Below are 16,689 nucleotides of genomic sequence, written 5' to 3' on the forward strand. Positions count from 1 at the left end.
CCCGTGGCCACCTGCTGGTGGTGCCACGCCCACGTCACACAGCAGCACATGTGAGCCACCCCCCACACACCCGTGTACCGCATCGGACACGGCAGCGAAGTCATCATAGCGGAGTAAGAGACATGTTAAGATGTAGGTGATGGTGTGGTAGCATCATTGTGTCTGTAATGTAACGAGCCTGGACACATTGTGGGATAGATGGGACTCTTCACTGAGCCTGTGGAACAGGCAGTCTACCAGATCTCCTCTCTTATACTGACCATATTGACGAAATACTCTATCCGTATTCCTGTTAACGTGAGTATGAATTGTCTCACGAAGGAGAAGATGAAGGATCCGTCAGAAGCAGTGTGTTCCAAGCACCCAGCATTTTGAAACGGTAAAGAGTTCCAAACCTTAGTAGTGCGAGTGAAGAAACAAACATTACAACGACCCACTTTTCAGTTACTAATTGCCCCAGACTAATCAGGTTAAATCAGTTCCGAAGCTTAGCAATGCGAGTAAAGAAATAGACATCGCAACGGCCTATCCACGAGACATCAAACAGCCCCAGAATAATCAGATGAAACACTGGCTCGCATTTAGAGTTTGGTTACCTATCAGTCCAGTTCGAGGAGGAAGTTCGCACTCGTGTGTACGTAGGTTAAGCTCTAAACATTAACAGGTATTAGAGAAAAGCTTAAGAGTGGTGTGGCTTACGAGAAGAAGAGGCCTGACCTGGGATGGTGTGGTGGTAATGGCGGCGATGGGGTGTGGCACGAGATCTGGCAGAGGTGCCAGGCCCAGGGAGGTGAGGTAGGTGCGGGTGGCGGCGTCGCAACTCCTCACCAGGTACAGCCTTCCAGCAATCCTCACATGCTCACCCACCTGCAGCAGGAATGGCAATGGTACAGCAAGGAACGAATTGCCCTAATCCATGGATATCTCCCATCTTCCATCTCCTGATTACCACCTCTCTCTCTCTCTCTCTCTCTCTCTCTCTCTCTCTCTCTTGATCCGCATCATCTCTCCTCACGCCCCATATTGCCCTCAAGACATTCAGTTTCCGATACGTTCATTCTCTCTCTCTCTCTCTCTCTCTCTCTCTCTCTCTCTCTCTCTCTCTCCCTCCCTTGCGTTTTCTCATGTGTGTAGCCCAATGCCGCACATCCATACACCGCCGTGGGGGACTACCACACCGTCAGAAGTGGCCGTCTTCGTCAGAGCAGAGTGGTGGCCGATGTAAACACCCATCCCTCACTGCTCCTGGGACCTTCACCTGTACCCTATAGCTCGCCTCCTCTCTCATGGTTCCATCCGTTGCCACGTTCACTCTCGGGTTTCTAAGACACCACCTCCTCCAAGTTTTCCTCCATTCAAACTCACACCCTAGCTACAAAACTCAGTAAACATGTGTTTATTCTCATTTATTCTCAATTTTCTTCCTTTACACATCCTTCCAAAATCAGAAACTTTGATTTTTTTCTGCTGTTTCTCACTCGAATCTGCTACCAGCACTGTGTCATCATCATCAGACAATAACTGACGCACATCCCAAGTAACCTCACACACCTTTACCAGACTGTAGACTAACGCCTTCCCCCAAAAAACCCTCGCATTCACTTCCCTCACCACCCACCCACCTCCCCGTCCATAAACAGATTGTGGACGGCCATGTTAACATCATATTCCCATACCCCTGACCCTCCTTCACCAGGGTCTGCTCAACCTTCCTCCGTTCCTACACACACACACACACACACACACACACACACACACACGTCATAAGCTTTAGATAAAATCCCCTCGCTGCTTATAGTAGTTTTTCTCCTACACCATATATTTGCAGCACCTTCCACAAACCACCTCTGTCAGCCTTATCATATTGCCATATACAGATTCGATCCTCCTCACGCGTTCTTCAAACATCTGATCCACTCACACATCCTCTACCACTCCTGTAACAGCATTTATTCCTCCCTTGTCTGATGCTCTGTGCGTGCCACTTTGTGATGTTTTGTGCATGCAACTATGTGATATTCTGTGCATGCCACCATGTGATGTTCTGTGCATGCCACCTTGTGATGTTCTGTGCATGCCATCATGTGGTGTTCTGTGCATAGCACCATGGTGTTCTGTGCATGCCACTATGATGATCTGTGCATGTCACCTTGTGATGTTCTGTGCATGCCACCATGTGATGTTCTGTGCATGCCACTATGATATTCTGTGCATGCCTCCATATGATGATCTGTGCATACCACCATGTGATGTTCTGTGCATGTCACCTTGTGATGTTCTCTGCATGCCACCATGTGATGTTCTCTGCATGCCGCTATGATGTTCTGTGCATGCCACCATGTGATGTTCTGTGCATGCCACTATGATGTTCTGTGTATGCCACCATGTGATGTTCTGTGTATGCCACCATGTGATGTTCTGTGCATGCCACCATGTGATGTTCTGTTTATGCCACCACCCTCTCAGTCACTACTGCCCCACACCACCTACCAGGTACACTCAGCACACTTGCCTTTGTTCAGTAGGGGGAATGGGAGGCCACAATGGGGTGCGATAGGATGGGGAATGAAGGGTCAGGTGGGTGATGGGATGCCAGAAAGTGGATAGTGGAGAGGCAGGTGGAGTGCCAGGATGGTGAAGTGGTAGGTGGGGGTGTCAGATGGATGGTGGAGGGTCAGGTGGGGGTACATGGTGGAGGATCAGGTGGGGTTACATAGTGGAGGGTAAGGTGGGGACACATGGTGGAGGGTTAGGTGGGGACGCATGGTGGAGGGCCAGGTGGGGACATGGTGAAGGGTTAAGTGGGGACGCATGGTGAAGGGCCAGGTGGGGACATGGTGAAGGGTTAAGTGGGGACGTATGGTGAAGGGCCGGGTGGTTACACTTGGTGGAGGGTTAAGTGGGGACGCATGGCGAAGGGCCAGGTGGGGACATGGTGGAGGGTCAGGTGGGGACGCATGGTGAAGGATTAAGTGGGGACGCATGGTGAAGGGCCAGGTGGGGGTACATAGTCGAGGCCAGGTGGAGGGTCAGGTGGGGTAAGAGGGTGAGGAGTGGAGGGTCATAGCCTCTGATGGTGGTAGGGGAGGAAGCAGGTGGGGTGGTCGATCGCGTACCTTCAAGTGGTGTAGAGTCAGGTGGGGCGCAAGGGGGTGGGTGCCGGTGGAGACTCGCTGCCGTCCCACCAGTGTCCCTGCAATATCAATAGAGTCACAGGCACCAAATATCCCAATAACAACAGAGTCACAGGCACCAAATATCCCAATATCCAAAATCAGTCAAATATCCTAGCTCTCCATACGAGGTACATGACTTAAAAGTCTTCAATATTTTTGCCAAGAAATGTTATAGATTTTTTTTTTTAGATATCTAAGATATATAAAACACACACACACACACACACACACACACACACACACACACACACACACACACACACACACACACTATCGCATATCCCCCCTACCCCCTCTCAGCCGAGACTCGAACCGCTATCATTAGTTTGGGAGCTAGGGGGATGCAATCTACGAAGGCTCTATAGTCCAAAGGGAGAAATGACTATTCGATTACTAGTAATCTAATACCCTTCGTCTCACGTCCGTGAGCAACGAGGGCCTCTACGGGTCATTTCATGGTTAAGTTCACAGTAACCAGTAGTTAACAGTTTGATTGTACTAACTGTCGAGCGAAGTGGTATATAAGCACGATTGTGGACACATAATGTCCTCCTGACTACAGGATTCGAACTGGTACCATTTAAAGTGGGAGCTGGGGACGTAACGACTAATCTATGTGGAGGAAGCATATGATTCGGATGGTAGAGATGCTGTGTGGAAAATGTTAACAAATATACAGTGTGGGGGAAGGGTATTAGAAGCAGGGAAGAGTTTAAAATCGAGAGAGAGAGGGGCATGGATGAGAGTAGATAGAGATGAGGTGGGTAAGTAGTAGGTAGGTAGGTCTGTGGCAGGGTTGTATGATGTCACCCTGGCTGTTTAATCTGTGTATGGATGGGATTATAAGGGAGGTAAAGGCCTTGGGAGGGAAGGACAGGTATGCAGTCTTTTGGGGGGTAAGGGAGGCGAGTGTCTGGGTTTTAGGAAAGTGTATGAAAGAAGAGGGAGTTGCAAATGTGAAAAATATTGTTTCTTACTCGTATTTTGAGAGCCCATTCCTCTGGGGCATGTTTTGCATTGGAGAAAGTTGAATAATGTCGTGAGCAAAGAGACGTAAGGAGGCTGTGAACACACTTACCCTGGACAGTGCCCGAGTTCGGGGTGGGGACTTCGACGACCCGCACAGTCTCGTCCTCGAGGTGGTAGTAGACCCTCACCTCCCTCAGGTCGCTGGTCCCAGCCGGGTCATCGACTAGGATCGCCCCGAAGCAGAGGATCTGAAACACACACACACACGCCGGAAGACCCATGAGAGAGAGAGGCGAAGGTTGGTAGTAAAGACGAGGAAGGTGCGTCGCGAGGGGCGTCTGGGGCCAGGACTGTGTCTGCTGCAGTAGGAGGTTTGATGGGAAGGTTCAGAAGGTGAGGAACCTACGTGTTGGGAGGGCGTCTGAAGACGAAGGAGAGGGAAGGGTTGACCCCTCGAGAATGATGGGGTGATTATATATGTCTTACCTAATGACAGCACCAGGATTATATGTCTTACCCAGTGACAACACCAGGATTATATGTCTTACCCTATGACAACACCAGGATTATATGTCTTACCTTATGACAGCACCAGGATTATATATGTCTTACCCAATGACAGCACCAGGATTATATATGTCTTACCCAGTGACAACACCAGGATTATATATGTCTTACCCAGTGACAACACCAGGATTATATACCTCAAAGACAGCATTAGGGTTATACATATATGTCTTGCCCAAGGACATATCCGATATACGAATGTGACACAGAATTACCTTCAAATACCTCCGTTTGTAGGTAGATATTACCATACGAATGTGACACACTTACCTTCAAACACCTTGATTTGTAGGTAGATATTACCATACGAATGTGAAACACTTATCTTCAAATACTTTCATTTGTAGGTAGATATTACCATACGAATGTGACACAGACCTACTTTCATATACCTCCATTTGTAGGTAGATATTACCATGCGAATGTGACACAGACTTACTTTCATATACCTCCAGTTGTAGGCAGATATTACCATACGAATGTGACACACTTACCTTCAAATACTTTCATTTGTAGGTAGATATTACCATACGATTGTAACACAGACTTACTTTCATATACCTCCATTTGTAGGTAGATGTTGCCATACGAATGTGACACACTCACTTTCATATACCTCCATTTGTAGGTAGATATTAACATACGAATGTGACACACTTACCTTCAAATACTTTCATTTGTAGCTAGATACTACCATACGAATGTGACACAGACTCATGGACTGGGAGGCTAAGAAAATGGTTTGCAGCATTGGTGAATGTGACCAATTTTTTTTTTTTTTTTCACGGTCGGCGCATAGTAAATGCAGAGTTGTAAATGAGCGAAAGCTAAGTTAACTATAAAAAAGAAAAAAAGAATGCGAACAGAATCCATGGTTTTACAGGAAAGTATATTGGAATTTAAGTCTTTTGAATATCGTAATCTTCTTTTACAACCATTTGGTTCCCCCCAACTTTGAATATTGTGTTCACTTTTGGTCAACCCACTTCAAAGAAATGTACATGTAGATTGGAGAAAGCACAGTACACCAGAGAATGCACAATACACTAGAGAAAGCACGGTAGACTAGAGAAAGCACGGTAGACTAGAGAAAGCACGGTAGACTAGAGAAAGCACGGTAGATTAGAGGAAGCACAGTATATCAGAAAACATAGTAGATTAGAGAAAGCACCGTAGATTAGAGAAAGGACAGTAGATTACAGAAAGCACAGTAGACTTGGGAAAGCACATTAGATTAGAGAACACATTAGACTAGAGAAAGCAGAGTAGACTAGAGAAAGAATGGTAAAATAGAGAAAGCATTGTAGACTAGAGAAAGCACCGTAGATTAGAGAAAGCACAGTAGATTAGAGAAAGCACCGTAGATTAGAGAAAGCACAGTAGGTTAGAGAAAGCACCGTAGATTAGAGAAAGCACAGTAGGTTAGAGAAAGCACTGTATTAGAGAACACCGTAGATTAGAGAAAGCACAGTAGACTAGAGAACACCGTGGATTAGAGAAAGCATCGTAGATTAGAGAAAGCAAAGTAGATTAGAGAAAGCCCGGTAGATTAGAGAAAGCACAGTAGATGAGAAAACATAGTAGGTTACAGAAAGCACCGTAGATTAGAGAAAGCACAGTAGACTTGGGAAAGCACGTTAGATTAGAGAACACAGTAGACTAGAGAAACCAGAGCAGACTAGAGAAAGCACTGTAGATTAGAGAAAGAACAATAGACTAGAAAAAGCACAGTAGATTAAAGAACACCGTAGACTAGAGAAGACGCAGTAGACTATAGAAAACACAGTAGATTAGAGAAAGTACGGTAGACTAGAGAAAGCACAATAGATTAGAGAAAGCACAGTAGACTAGAGAAAGATAGTAGACTAGAAAAAGCACAGTAGATTAGAGAAAACCGTAAATTAGAGAAAGCATAGTAGATTAGAGAAAGCACAGTAAACGAGAAAACAGTAGATTAGAGAAAGCACGATAGATTAGAGAAAACACAGTAGATCAGAAAACATAGATAACAGAAAGCACGGTAGATTAGAGAAAGCACCGTAGGTTAGAGAAAGCACAGTAGATTAGAGAAAACTGTAGATTAGAGAAAGCACAGTAAACTAGAGAAAGCACCGTAGATTAGAGAAAGCATAGTAGATTAGAGAAAGCACCGTAGATTAGAGAATGCATTGAACACTAGAGAAAGCACCGTAGATTAGAGAAAGCACAGCAGGTTAGAGAAAGCACAGTAGATTAGAAAACATAGTAAATTACAGAAAGCGCAGTAGACTTGGGAAAGCACGTTAGATTAAAGAACACAGCAGACTAGAAACAGCACAGTAGATTACAGAAAGCACAGTGGATTAGAGAGCACCGTAGACTAGAGAAGGTACAGTACGTAGACTAGAAAACACAGTAGATTACAGAAAGCAGAGTAGACTAGAGAAGGCACAGTAGACTATAGAAAACACAGTGGATTAGAGAAAGTACGGTAGATTAGGGAAAGCAAAGTAGACTAGAGAAAACACAATAGATTAGAGAAAGCACATTAGACTAGAGAAAGCATGATAGACTAGAGAAAGCACAGTAGGTTAGAGAAAACCGTAAATTAGAGAAAGCACAGTAGATTAGAAATGCACAGTAGTTTAGAGAAAGCACAGTAGACTATAGAAAGCACAGTAGATTAGAGAAAGCATAGTAGATTAGAGAAAGCACAGTAGACTAGAGAAAGCACCGCAGATTACAGAAAGCACAGTAGATTAGAGAAAACACAGTAGACGAGAGAATACCGTAGATTAGAGAAAGCATAGTAGATTAGAGAAAGCACAGTAGATTAGAGAAAGCACAGTAGATTACAGAAGGCACCGTAGATTAGAGAAAACACTAAACGAGAGAGCACCGTAGATTAGAGAAAGCACAGTAGATTACAGAAAGCACGGTAGATTACAGAAAGCACAATCGATGAGAGGAAAGTACATCAGCTAGCCAACCAAGATGATTCCCGGCTTAAAGGCCAAGCCAGCTAACCTCTTTTCGATCTACATAATGAATCATGTTGAACCCAAATTAGTCATGTGTTTTAGCATAAAGTTCACTTAGACTTCTCGATTCGATTCTGTTAAAAGGATTATAATCCATTTTCAGAGCTGTCTTTTATTTTTTTTTCCACTGTCTGTGTTTATTTATGAATGCAGGGAATTATAGCCACTGCTGTTTTCCACTTGCATTCAAGGGTTCTTAAGTATATAGTTTTTATGCCTCCTGTTTCTATAACCTCTCCTTGGTCAAACTGGGATTGCTATATATCAGCCAGGACGTAGCTATTTTGATGTATTTATCCCTAGGGACACAGGGAGAGAGATGGAAATCCTCACCTCCTATATTATCACATTGAAAAATTTAACAAATAGTAAGCAGTGAAAAGACTCTCTTGAACCATATATATATATATATATATATATATATATATATATATATATATATATATATATATATATATATACAGTGGATGTGGTGGCCATCATATGTCGAACTTGAGAATATGCAAGATTAATTTCTTTAATTTGCAATTTTTCTTTTTCCAAATATGCAAGATTTTTTTTCTTATTTCTGTTTCAATAACATGGACCATAATGAGGCTGGAGGCCAGCCAGTTCTTTGTCAGACCACAAATTTCCGTACAAATCAACCCCATAATGATTTTTAAGATTTACATTCAACAGATTTTTTAAAATTGACATCTTGGTAGTATTCTCATCAAGTTTATAAACGACTTGGTTTTGGGTGATCTTATAGCCCACACAAGGCCCTCTTCATGGCCATCTTGGGTGGAAGAGGCAGAGGAAATATCGAATTAATCAAGGCTCCTTATGTTTTTGTTGACCAGATATTGAAAGGAACAGTGGTTGTATGAAGAGAAGGAGGAATTTGCTCAACCACGACTCAAAGCTTTGAATTATATTCTAGTGTAGTGTGAGGTGATGGTACTTACCTTATCGGTCATTATCGTGAGGTGTTGGGGTTGTGATGTGTTCCCTTATCTCCTGGCATTATGTGAAGTGTTGAGCGGATAAAAACAAACTGCCTAATTTGAGTTGGAGCGTCTCGTTGCCATGGCGACTGGCAGAATTGTACACACGTTTTCTCTCATAACCGCATCTTTCATTTTCTTCTGAGTAGTCTCTGGGTGACTTAATTCGAAAGATTAGGTCATTATCCGGTTGAATCTGACAGACTGTTCCATTTATTACTTTTCTTGTGGATAATTGGTGAGTCTTCCAGCTTGAAATTTTCACAGGTCATGTTAATACTTTGATATTTTAATTTTTCTTTCATTATTAACTCAGAACATCGAAGTCTCTCTATATATTTCACAAATTTTTCTTTGCTCCCTAGTCAAGGTGTGTTTAGAACTCATAAACACATTCTCAGCATAGAATTTATTTGAATTTTAATGAGATATTTGCCCTTAGGGAGAACTACTTTTCTTTTTTCATGTCTTTCCAGAGAAAGTAAGTGGAATTGTGAAAAGGTTAATTTACCAGATTTCATAAAGGTTACTGGGAATAAGATTATTTTATATCTGTATTCGTTCAATGCTCCTGTTAGCTCCTTGGATTATATTTTTCATGTTATTGTAGCTTAATTGGAATTATTTTATCGCATGATTATAGAACCATTTTAGCTGAATGATTATAATGTAAATTGTATCTTGATCTGATATATATAATTTTTCATGTAAGGCAATTAATGAAAAATTACGTTCTAGGAACATATGTATACTTAATACAGTAATCAATTTGAACATTTTGCTGTTTCTGTTCTTCCTGTCAGACATGTTCTTAGAATATTTCACAAATTTTCATCTAAACCCTAGTCATGCCTAGCATGGTCGACCCACGTTCTGGAGAACGTATGTTCATTGCTTCACTACGCACCGTTGTGGGCTTCGAACTTTTGTCTTCCTGTAAGCCTGTCAGTAATCAATTTTTTTCCCCCTTTAGATATGCATGACATTCCTTTAGCCCGTTGACTTTCCCGTAAAATCCATATCATGTTAAACGTTTTGGCTCTAAAATATCTGAGCACGACACTCGAGATGAAGATGAACAGTGGCGAAAACAAAGTCTTCCTAAGTTATGTGATAGTAGTAGCTACGGGAAAGGAATTTTACGACCAGTCGCGCAAGTTTAAGATACATGCTGTCCATATTTAAAAAAATTTATCCCATTCATCCATGCTTAAGCATCAACTCTTGTTAACCTTTAAGTCTAGCAACTACTTATTTACTGAAGTAGATTTTCGTTTAAGTTTCTTGTAATTTTTTTCATTCTAACCACTCGTTTAATACCATTCACCAGTTCGTCATACAACTAAGATAGTAGGGGATTATACCAAAATGCAAATAATTAAAATATCTATATATTTATATATTTACATACAAAGGAGATATCTTGTATATGAGAATTTCAGGTACAATAAAAATTTACTTAATATTAACACTTCTTACAGAAGTATATATTGTCGCACCTAGAGATGCCCCTTAACTCTACCGTCTTGTACTGGGTCCGTCTACTTCTTGGCGGGCTTCTTCGCCTTCTTGGGTGCAGGCTTCTTGGCGGCGGCTTTCTTAGCAGCCTTCTTAGGGGCGGGCTTCTTGGCGGCTTTCTTAGCGGGCTTCTTGGCAGCGGCTTTCTTGACGGGCTTCTTGGCAGCGGCTTTCTTGGCAGCAGGCTTCTTGGCAGCGGCTTTCTTGGCAGCAGGCTTCTTGGCAGCGGCTTTCTTGGCAACGGGCTTCTTGGCGGGTTTGGCATCCTCTTTCTTGGCGAGCTTGAAGGATCCAGATGCACCAGCTCCCTTGACCTGCTTCAAGGTACCAGATGCGACCAGCTTCTTCAGAGCCAACTTGAGGCGGACCGCAGCCTTCTTCTCATCACCAACCTTGTAGTTCGCAGTGATGTACTTCAGGATGGCCTGACGGGATGAACCAGAGCGCTCCTTCAGGGACTTCAAAGCAGCAGCGATCATCACAGCGTAGGCAGGGTGAGTGGGCTTTGCGGCGGGCTTCTTGGCCTTTGCCTTCTTTGGGGCAGCAGCAGCAGGGGCGGCAGCAGCAGTGTCAGCCATCGTGGTTGAAGTGTGATTCCTTCGTCTAGAGAACGTAAGAGGAAGATCTCGAGCTAGCGAGTGATGCTCTCTGCCGGGTTCGCGCGATATATGTTTCCCGCTGGCGGACGCAAAAGTAGCAGTGTAAACACGCGCACTCGTTTTCGTTCAAAGTTGAGCGGTGTCCGTGACCATTTGTGTTTGTTAACTTAATTCCAGCAATTACTACATCGAACTAACAATCTTGATACATATATTGTTTATCTCTGAGGGAAGAATATATATTCAGCTACATTTTTCTATAGAGAATGCTCAGGTGCGATCCTCTCCGTTAAAGAAAACGTAATAAATATGAGGAGGACTGGATTCTGAAACTCCATATATTCTTATTTAAGTAGTTATATCTCTCTTATTCAAGATCTTTTAGATATATGTTGTACCTTAAGTGAAAGAAGAATTATTCTTCTTTCTCGTTACAAGAATAAGAAGACTAGTAGTCACAAATGGACGACACAGTTAATGATACATTTTGGATAAACAAACACAAGCTGTTGCCCTCGCAGCCATTGCTCTGCACCCCAGGAATAGGTCAAGTCTTTTCTTTCCTTATAAAACTAGAGCTCATTCTAAAGCAAAGGTGTATTTATCACACGATGTATTTTGATGATCATGACAGCATGCAGGACCCAAGGTAACTCATTGACTAAAGTAAAACAAGGACAGGTACAAAAATACTGGAGGCCCTATACTGCTCCGACAGTAGAGTTCGCCGCAGCAGGCTGGCCGGGCAAGAGAAATAAGTATATCCCTTAGTATATTGGTCTGTTGTATGCTTATCGTAGGGATTTATGGCATCTATAGGTGCATTATATTCATCCCACTGTGTGTATGAAGCCTATGACTAAAGATTGAAAGATTACGTAAGAAAGTCGTTGAAATGTCCGCGATTCTAAAATTATCCAGCCCGTTGCATACCCGACAGGTAAATGCGAATGAAATGAACTTCACACTTTCCTTAATTTTATATTGATTAACGCATGTGCAGGTATGTGAGTGTAGTCAGTTTTCGTGGGATGAACGCTATGTACATGAGACTTCAGAAACAAAGGAATATTACATGTATAAGGGGAGGGGAAATGTATTTTCATTGGTATTCTTACTAGACCCGTGGGAGGGAGAGGCAGCGTCACTGGTGTACATTGGTAGAATGTACTGCAAACATGGCTAGAGTTCTTTCTATCTGTATAATATTAATATTAATGCTCTTTTCTCACTTTTTTATTGTCTGTCTGACGGAAGGATATTTTGCATAGTAGGTGGCACAGAATGACCATACTTGGTTTATAAAATATTTACAGAAAAAAAATCAGTATATGTTGCCAACCCCAAAATTTATACTTAAAGTTATTACTTTCCCTTTAGCTTCCTTCCTTCCCAACACGAATCCTTCTTTGACTTTCATTAGTAGATTTTGTTTCATAAATTGGAATGTCATTCTTTTGAGCTCTTAAGTGATTTACAAAATTTAATTTCAAAACTTGCTAGTTACAAGATCAAACTTTACACTGATATACACTAAAAGTAATGTAACAGCTTACTTAGAATACAGGTTAGTCTTTGCATTTTTAGTATATATTTTTGTTGGATTAATTTATTTTGAGAGGAAGCAGACCTGTAGGCATGAACCTACAAAAGTAAATGAATATAGATAAAATAATTTTGAAAGTTATTTTCATTGTTACTACCATTACCATACAGAAATAAAGAAAGTCATATTCTACAGGGAGTTTGTGAGATCATGATTCAAAATAAATTCATCTTTGCACTCTATACAATAAATCCTAAATCTGGGCCAATTTTATACCAAGTAAAGGCTAGTAATGTATGATTAGAATTAAATTCGACCTGTTTAAATCGCATATACTCAGTATTCTTCTGAAATGAATAGAATATCCAGGAATTCTTACTGAAATAGTGTCTGCATAATTTTCCAGTGTGATATATATATATATATATATATATATATATATATATATATATATATATATATATATATATATATATATATATATATATATTCCCTGGGGATAGGGGAGAAAGAATACTTCCCACGTATTCCCTGCGTGTCGTAGAAGGCGACTGAAAGGGAAGTGAGCGGGGGGCTGGAAATCCTCCCCTCTTTTTTTTTTTTCCAAAGGAAGGAACAGAGAAGGGGGCTGGATGAGGATGTTTCCTCAGAGGCCCAGTCCTCTGTTCTTAACGCTACCTCGCTGACGCGGGAAATGGCGAATAGTATGAAAGAAATATATATATATATATATACATATATTGTGTGTCTGTCTGTGTCAGAGAGGCTTTGTCATCACTGGGCAAGGGCCTGTATCATCGCCACAGATCAACTGACTCAAGCCATCCATGTTCGCCACCAATGTGAGTGAGGCTTTGTTAAACTGTCATTTCTAATACTTAGTTTCAGACCCTTTTAGTTCATTGAGTGTACACATGATCTTGCGTAAGTTATCTTAGATGAATGTAAGATTATTTTTTTTTCACACAATACTTGGATTATTTTTTTACTTACATAATATTTATAATAGTATCTTCTGGATCCTACCCTTTTCCCATAAATGTAGCTTACATGTATGAAGGAAATAACATTGAAGAGTGTATTGATTTTAGCCAGCCATTCGACTGAAAGATACATAGTTAAGATATTACACTTAGTATGGATCTAGAGGGTATGATAGTCACTAATTTAACTAACCATAAATGAGCTTAAGATCCAAATTAGGGCTGGATGTTCCCACGTTTTGGACAAGCAAATGAGTTCAGTACATTAGCCAAAGTGGCAGATGTACATATAGTTTTACATAGTAAAAAAACAACTATAGGTTATACAACATGCACTTAGTGAGAATTGAACTTTAAGTGGTGAATAGTTATAGTCATATAGCAGTTGACCTATGCTATATCGTGTGTGTATAAGCTATTTTGGTGAAAAATGTGCGAGAAGTGTTATAGGATATCTTTCAAACCAAGGAGTGTGAAGGATACAGTAGATGTGTCCCTCCCCTCGTCACAGTGGCACACCTAGTTAGTTATATAATCGATGGCAGGAGCAATGTATTGTCTTTTATAACGTGTTTGATTATGCTGTGGACTCCTACACTACGTACCATCCTGTACTCCTCTCTCGAGCATTATGATCATGCTGTTTAACGCTGTGGATCATGCTGTACTCACTTACAGTGTCGTGAGTAAACGCTGTGTACCGTGCTGTGCTCCCTGTAAGCGGCATGATAATGTTACGTAAGGTGATAATGTATCATGCTGCATCTTAGCAAGCATTATGATACATAATGCTGTGAATCATGCTGTACCATATCAAGCATTATGATGTTACATAATGCTGTGAGTCATGCTGTACCATGGCAAGCATTATGATGTTACATAATGCTGTGAATCATGCTGTACTGTGTCAAGCATTATGATGTTACATAATGCTGTGAATCATGTTGTACCATGGCAAGCATTATGATGTTACATAATGCTGCGAATCATGCTGTACCATGTGAAGCATTATGATGTTACATAATGCCGTGAATCATGCTGTACCATGTCAAGCATTATGATGTTACATAATGCTGTGAATCATGCTGTACCATGGCAAGCATTATGATGTACATAATGCTGTGAATCATGCTGTACCATGTGAAACATTATAATGTTACATAATCCTGTGAATCATACTGTACCATGTCGAGCATTATGATGTTACATAATGCTGCTAATCATATTGTACCATGTCGAGCATTTGATGTTACATAATGCTGTGAATCATGTACCATGTCAAGCATGATGATTTTGTTAATAATGCTGTTAATCATGCTGTACTCCCTCAAGCAGTATTATTTCAAGCCTGAGAATCAAATTCTATGAGATCCAGCTAAATGAATTCCATCTCTATAGCTTAGAGAAGGTTGAGAGTGGGGGTTCTAATACAGGTAATGCAAAATCATGAGAGTCTTCCATCATCTCGACCTAAAGAGCTACCTCAGAACTGATTTGTCTAATATCACTTGGTATAATGAATAATAACTTGAACAGACAGTTTACCTCAAACGAGGCGAAGTACATATCCCCTCAAAGGGATTTGTCAAAATAAAATGATTTACCAGTTAAGCGTACATGAAAGATTATATATATTTAAGTATAGACTTGATTAATATTACTCTTCAGTACCACGACTAGGATTATATGTACACGATAAGTTTACAACTCTTCCTGTAAATAATTAAAAAAAAAAAAATAATAATCTGTCTGCTACCACAATATTTCATGTTTTACTTTTCTTTCAACGGTTACAAATAGCCTCGTCAGGATTCAGTGATCTATTGTTTGAATTCACTTGTAAATTATTGCTTAACCTAACCTAACCCCGGTGATTTATTGTTTGAATTCAGCTGTGAATTATTGCTTAACCTAACCTAACCCCAGTGATCTATTGTTTGAATTCACTTGTAAATTATTACTTAACCTAACCTAACCCTGGTGATTTATTGTTTGAATTCAGCTGTGAATTATTGCTTAACCTAACCTAACCCCAGTGATCTATTGTTTGAATTCACTTGTAAATTATTACTTAACCTAACCTAACCCTGGTGATTTATTGTTTGAATTCACTTGTAAATCATTGCTTAACCCAACCTAACCCCAATGATCTATTCTTTGACTTCACTTGTAATTTATTGCTTAACCTAACCTAATCCCAATGATCTATTGTTTGAATTCATTTTTATGATATTAAGGCAACACTAACCCCAATGATCTGATGTTTGAATTCACTTGAAAACTATTACTTAACCTCACCCCAATGATTTGATGTTTGAAGTCACTTGAAAACTATTATTTAACCTAACCCCAATGATCTGATGTTTGAATTCACTTGAAAACTATTACTTAACCTAACCCCGATGATTTGATGTTTGAATTCACTTAAAAACTATTATTTAACCTAACCCCAATGATCTGATGTTTGGATTCACTTGAAAACTATTACTTAACCTAACCCCAATGATTTGATGTTTGAATTCACTTGAAAACTATTATTTAACCTAACCCCAATGATCTGATGTTTGAATTCACTTGAAGACTATTACTTAACCTAATCCCAACGATCTGTTGTTTGAATTCAGTTGTAGATTATTACTTAAGGCAACACTGACATGCTGTACTCCACTGAGTATCATGTTAGATTTACGTAAGGTAAAACTGTCATACTGTACTCTTGTCATGCATAATGATAAAGGTAACACACTGTATCATGCTGCACTCCCGTCATGCGTAATGGCAGAGTCTATTACGGTAACAGTGTGTGTCATGCTGTACTCCTTCATGCGTAATGGCAGAGTCTATTACGGTAAGTGTGTATCATGCTGTACTCCTTCATGCGTAATGGCAGAGGCTATCACGGTAACAGTGTGTGTCATGCTGCACTCCTGTCATGCGTAATGGCAGAGTCTATCACGGTAACAGTGTGTATGATGCTGTACTCCATCATGTGTAATGGCAGAGTCTGTTACGGTAACACTGTGTGTCATGCTGTACTCCTTCATGCGTAATGACAGTGTCTATTACGGTAACAGTGTGTATCATGCTGCACCCACTGCATCTAGGATTGTGATCATGCTGCATAACCCCATGTATCATGCTGCACTCCGTCAATCACTGTGAGATATGTATGGCAGTTGTTTACTGGGTGTTGCACTCCGCCAGACGTCATTGAGTGTGGATGGTTATAATGCTCGAAATTCTACTGTCAGTTCTGAATTCTAACAGCCACGGTTGCACTGTGGCTCTTCTGTGTCGTCAGCAGGGCCTTAGGAAGGATTGG

The 16,689-nt window shown here is 40.9% G+C and overlaps 2 protein-coding genes across 2 annotated transcripts in view; both read right to left on the reverse strand.

The window, feature by feature from the left end:
- Positions 1-8,791, reverse strand: part of LOC139756970 (EF-hand domain-containing family member C2-like) — a 22,101-nt gene extending 13,310 nt beyond the window's left edge. Inside the window, exons 1-5 of the mRNA XM_071676911.1 lie at positions 8,683-8,791; positions 4,255-4,393; positions 3,117-3,193; positions 718-867; positions 1-11 (exon numbers count right to left, since the gene is read on the reverse strand). The exon at positions 1-11 is cut by the window's left edge and continues 78 nt beyond it. Coding sequence (XP_071533012.1) covers positions 1-11; positions 718-867; positions 3,117-3,193; positions 4,255-4,393; positions 8,683-8,694 — 389 coding nt within the window. The 5' untranslated portion in view covers positions 8,695-8,791. The remainder of the gene's footprint in view (positions 12-717; positions 868-3,116; positions 3,194-4,254; positions 4,394-8,682) is intronic.
- A 1,305-nt stretch (positions 8,792-10,096) lies between these two features.
- LOC139756971 (histone H1-like) lies at positions 10,097-10,885 on the reverse strand. Its single transcript, XM_071676913.1, has one exon. The coding sequence runs from the start codon at positions 10,815-10,817 to the stop codon at positions 10,263-10,265; it is 555 nt and encodes a 184-aa protein (XP_071533014.1). The 5' UTR covers positions 10,818-10,885; the 3' UTR covers positions 10,097-10,262.
- Between the last annotated feature and the right edge of the window lie 5,804 nt (positions 10,886-16,689).

Source organism: Panulirus ornatus, chromosome 24, assembly GCF_036320965.1.
Source record: "Panulirus ornatus isolate Po-2019 chromosome 24, ASM3632096v1, whole genome shotgun sequence".
NCBI classification, from domain to species: Eukaryota; Metazoa; Arthropoda; class Malacostraca; order Decapoda; family Palinuridae; genus Panulirus; species Panulirus ornatus.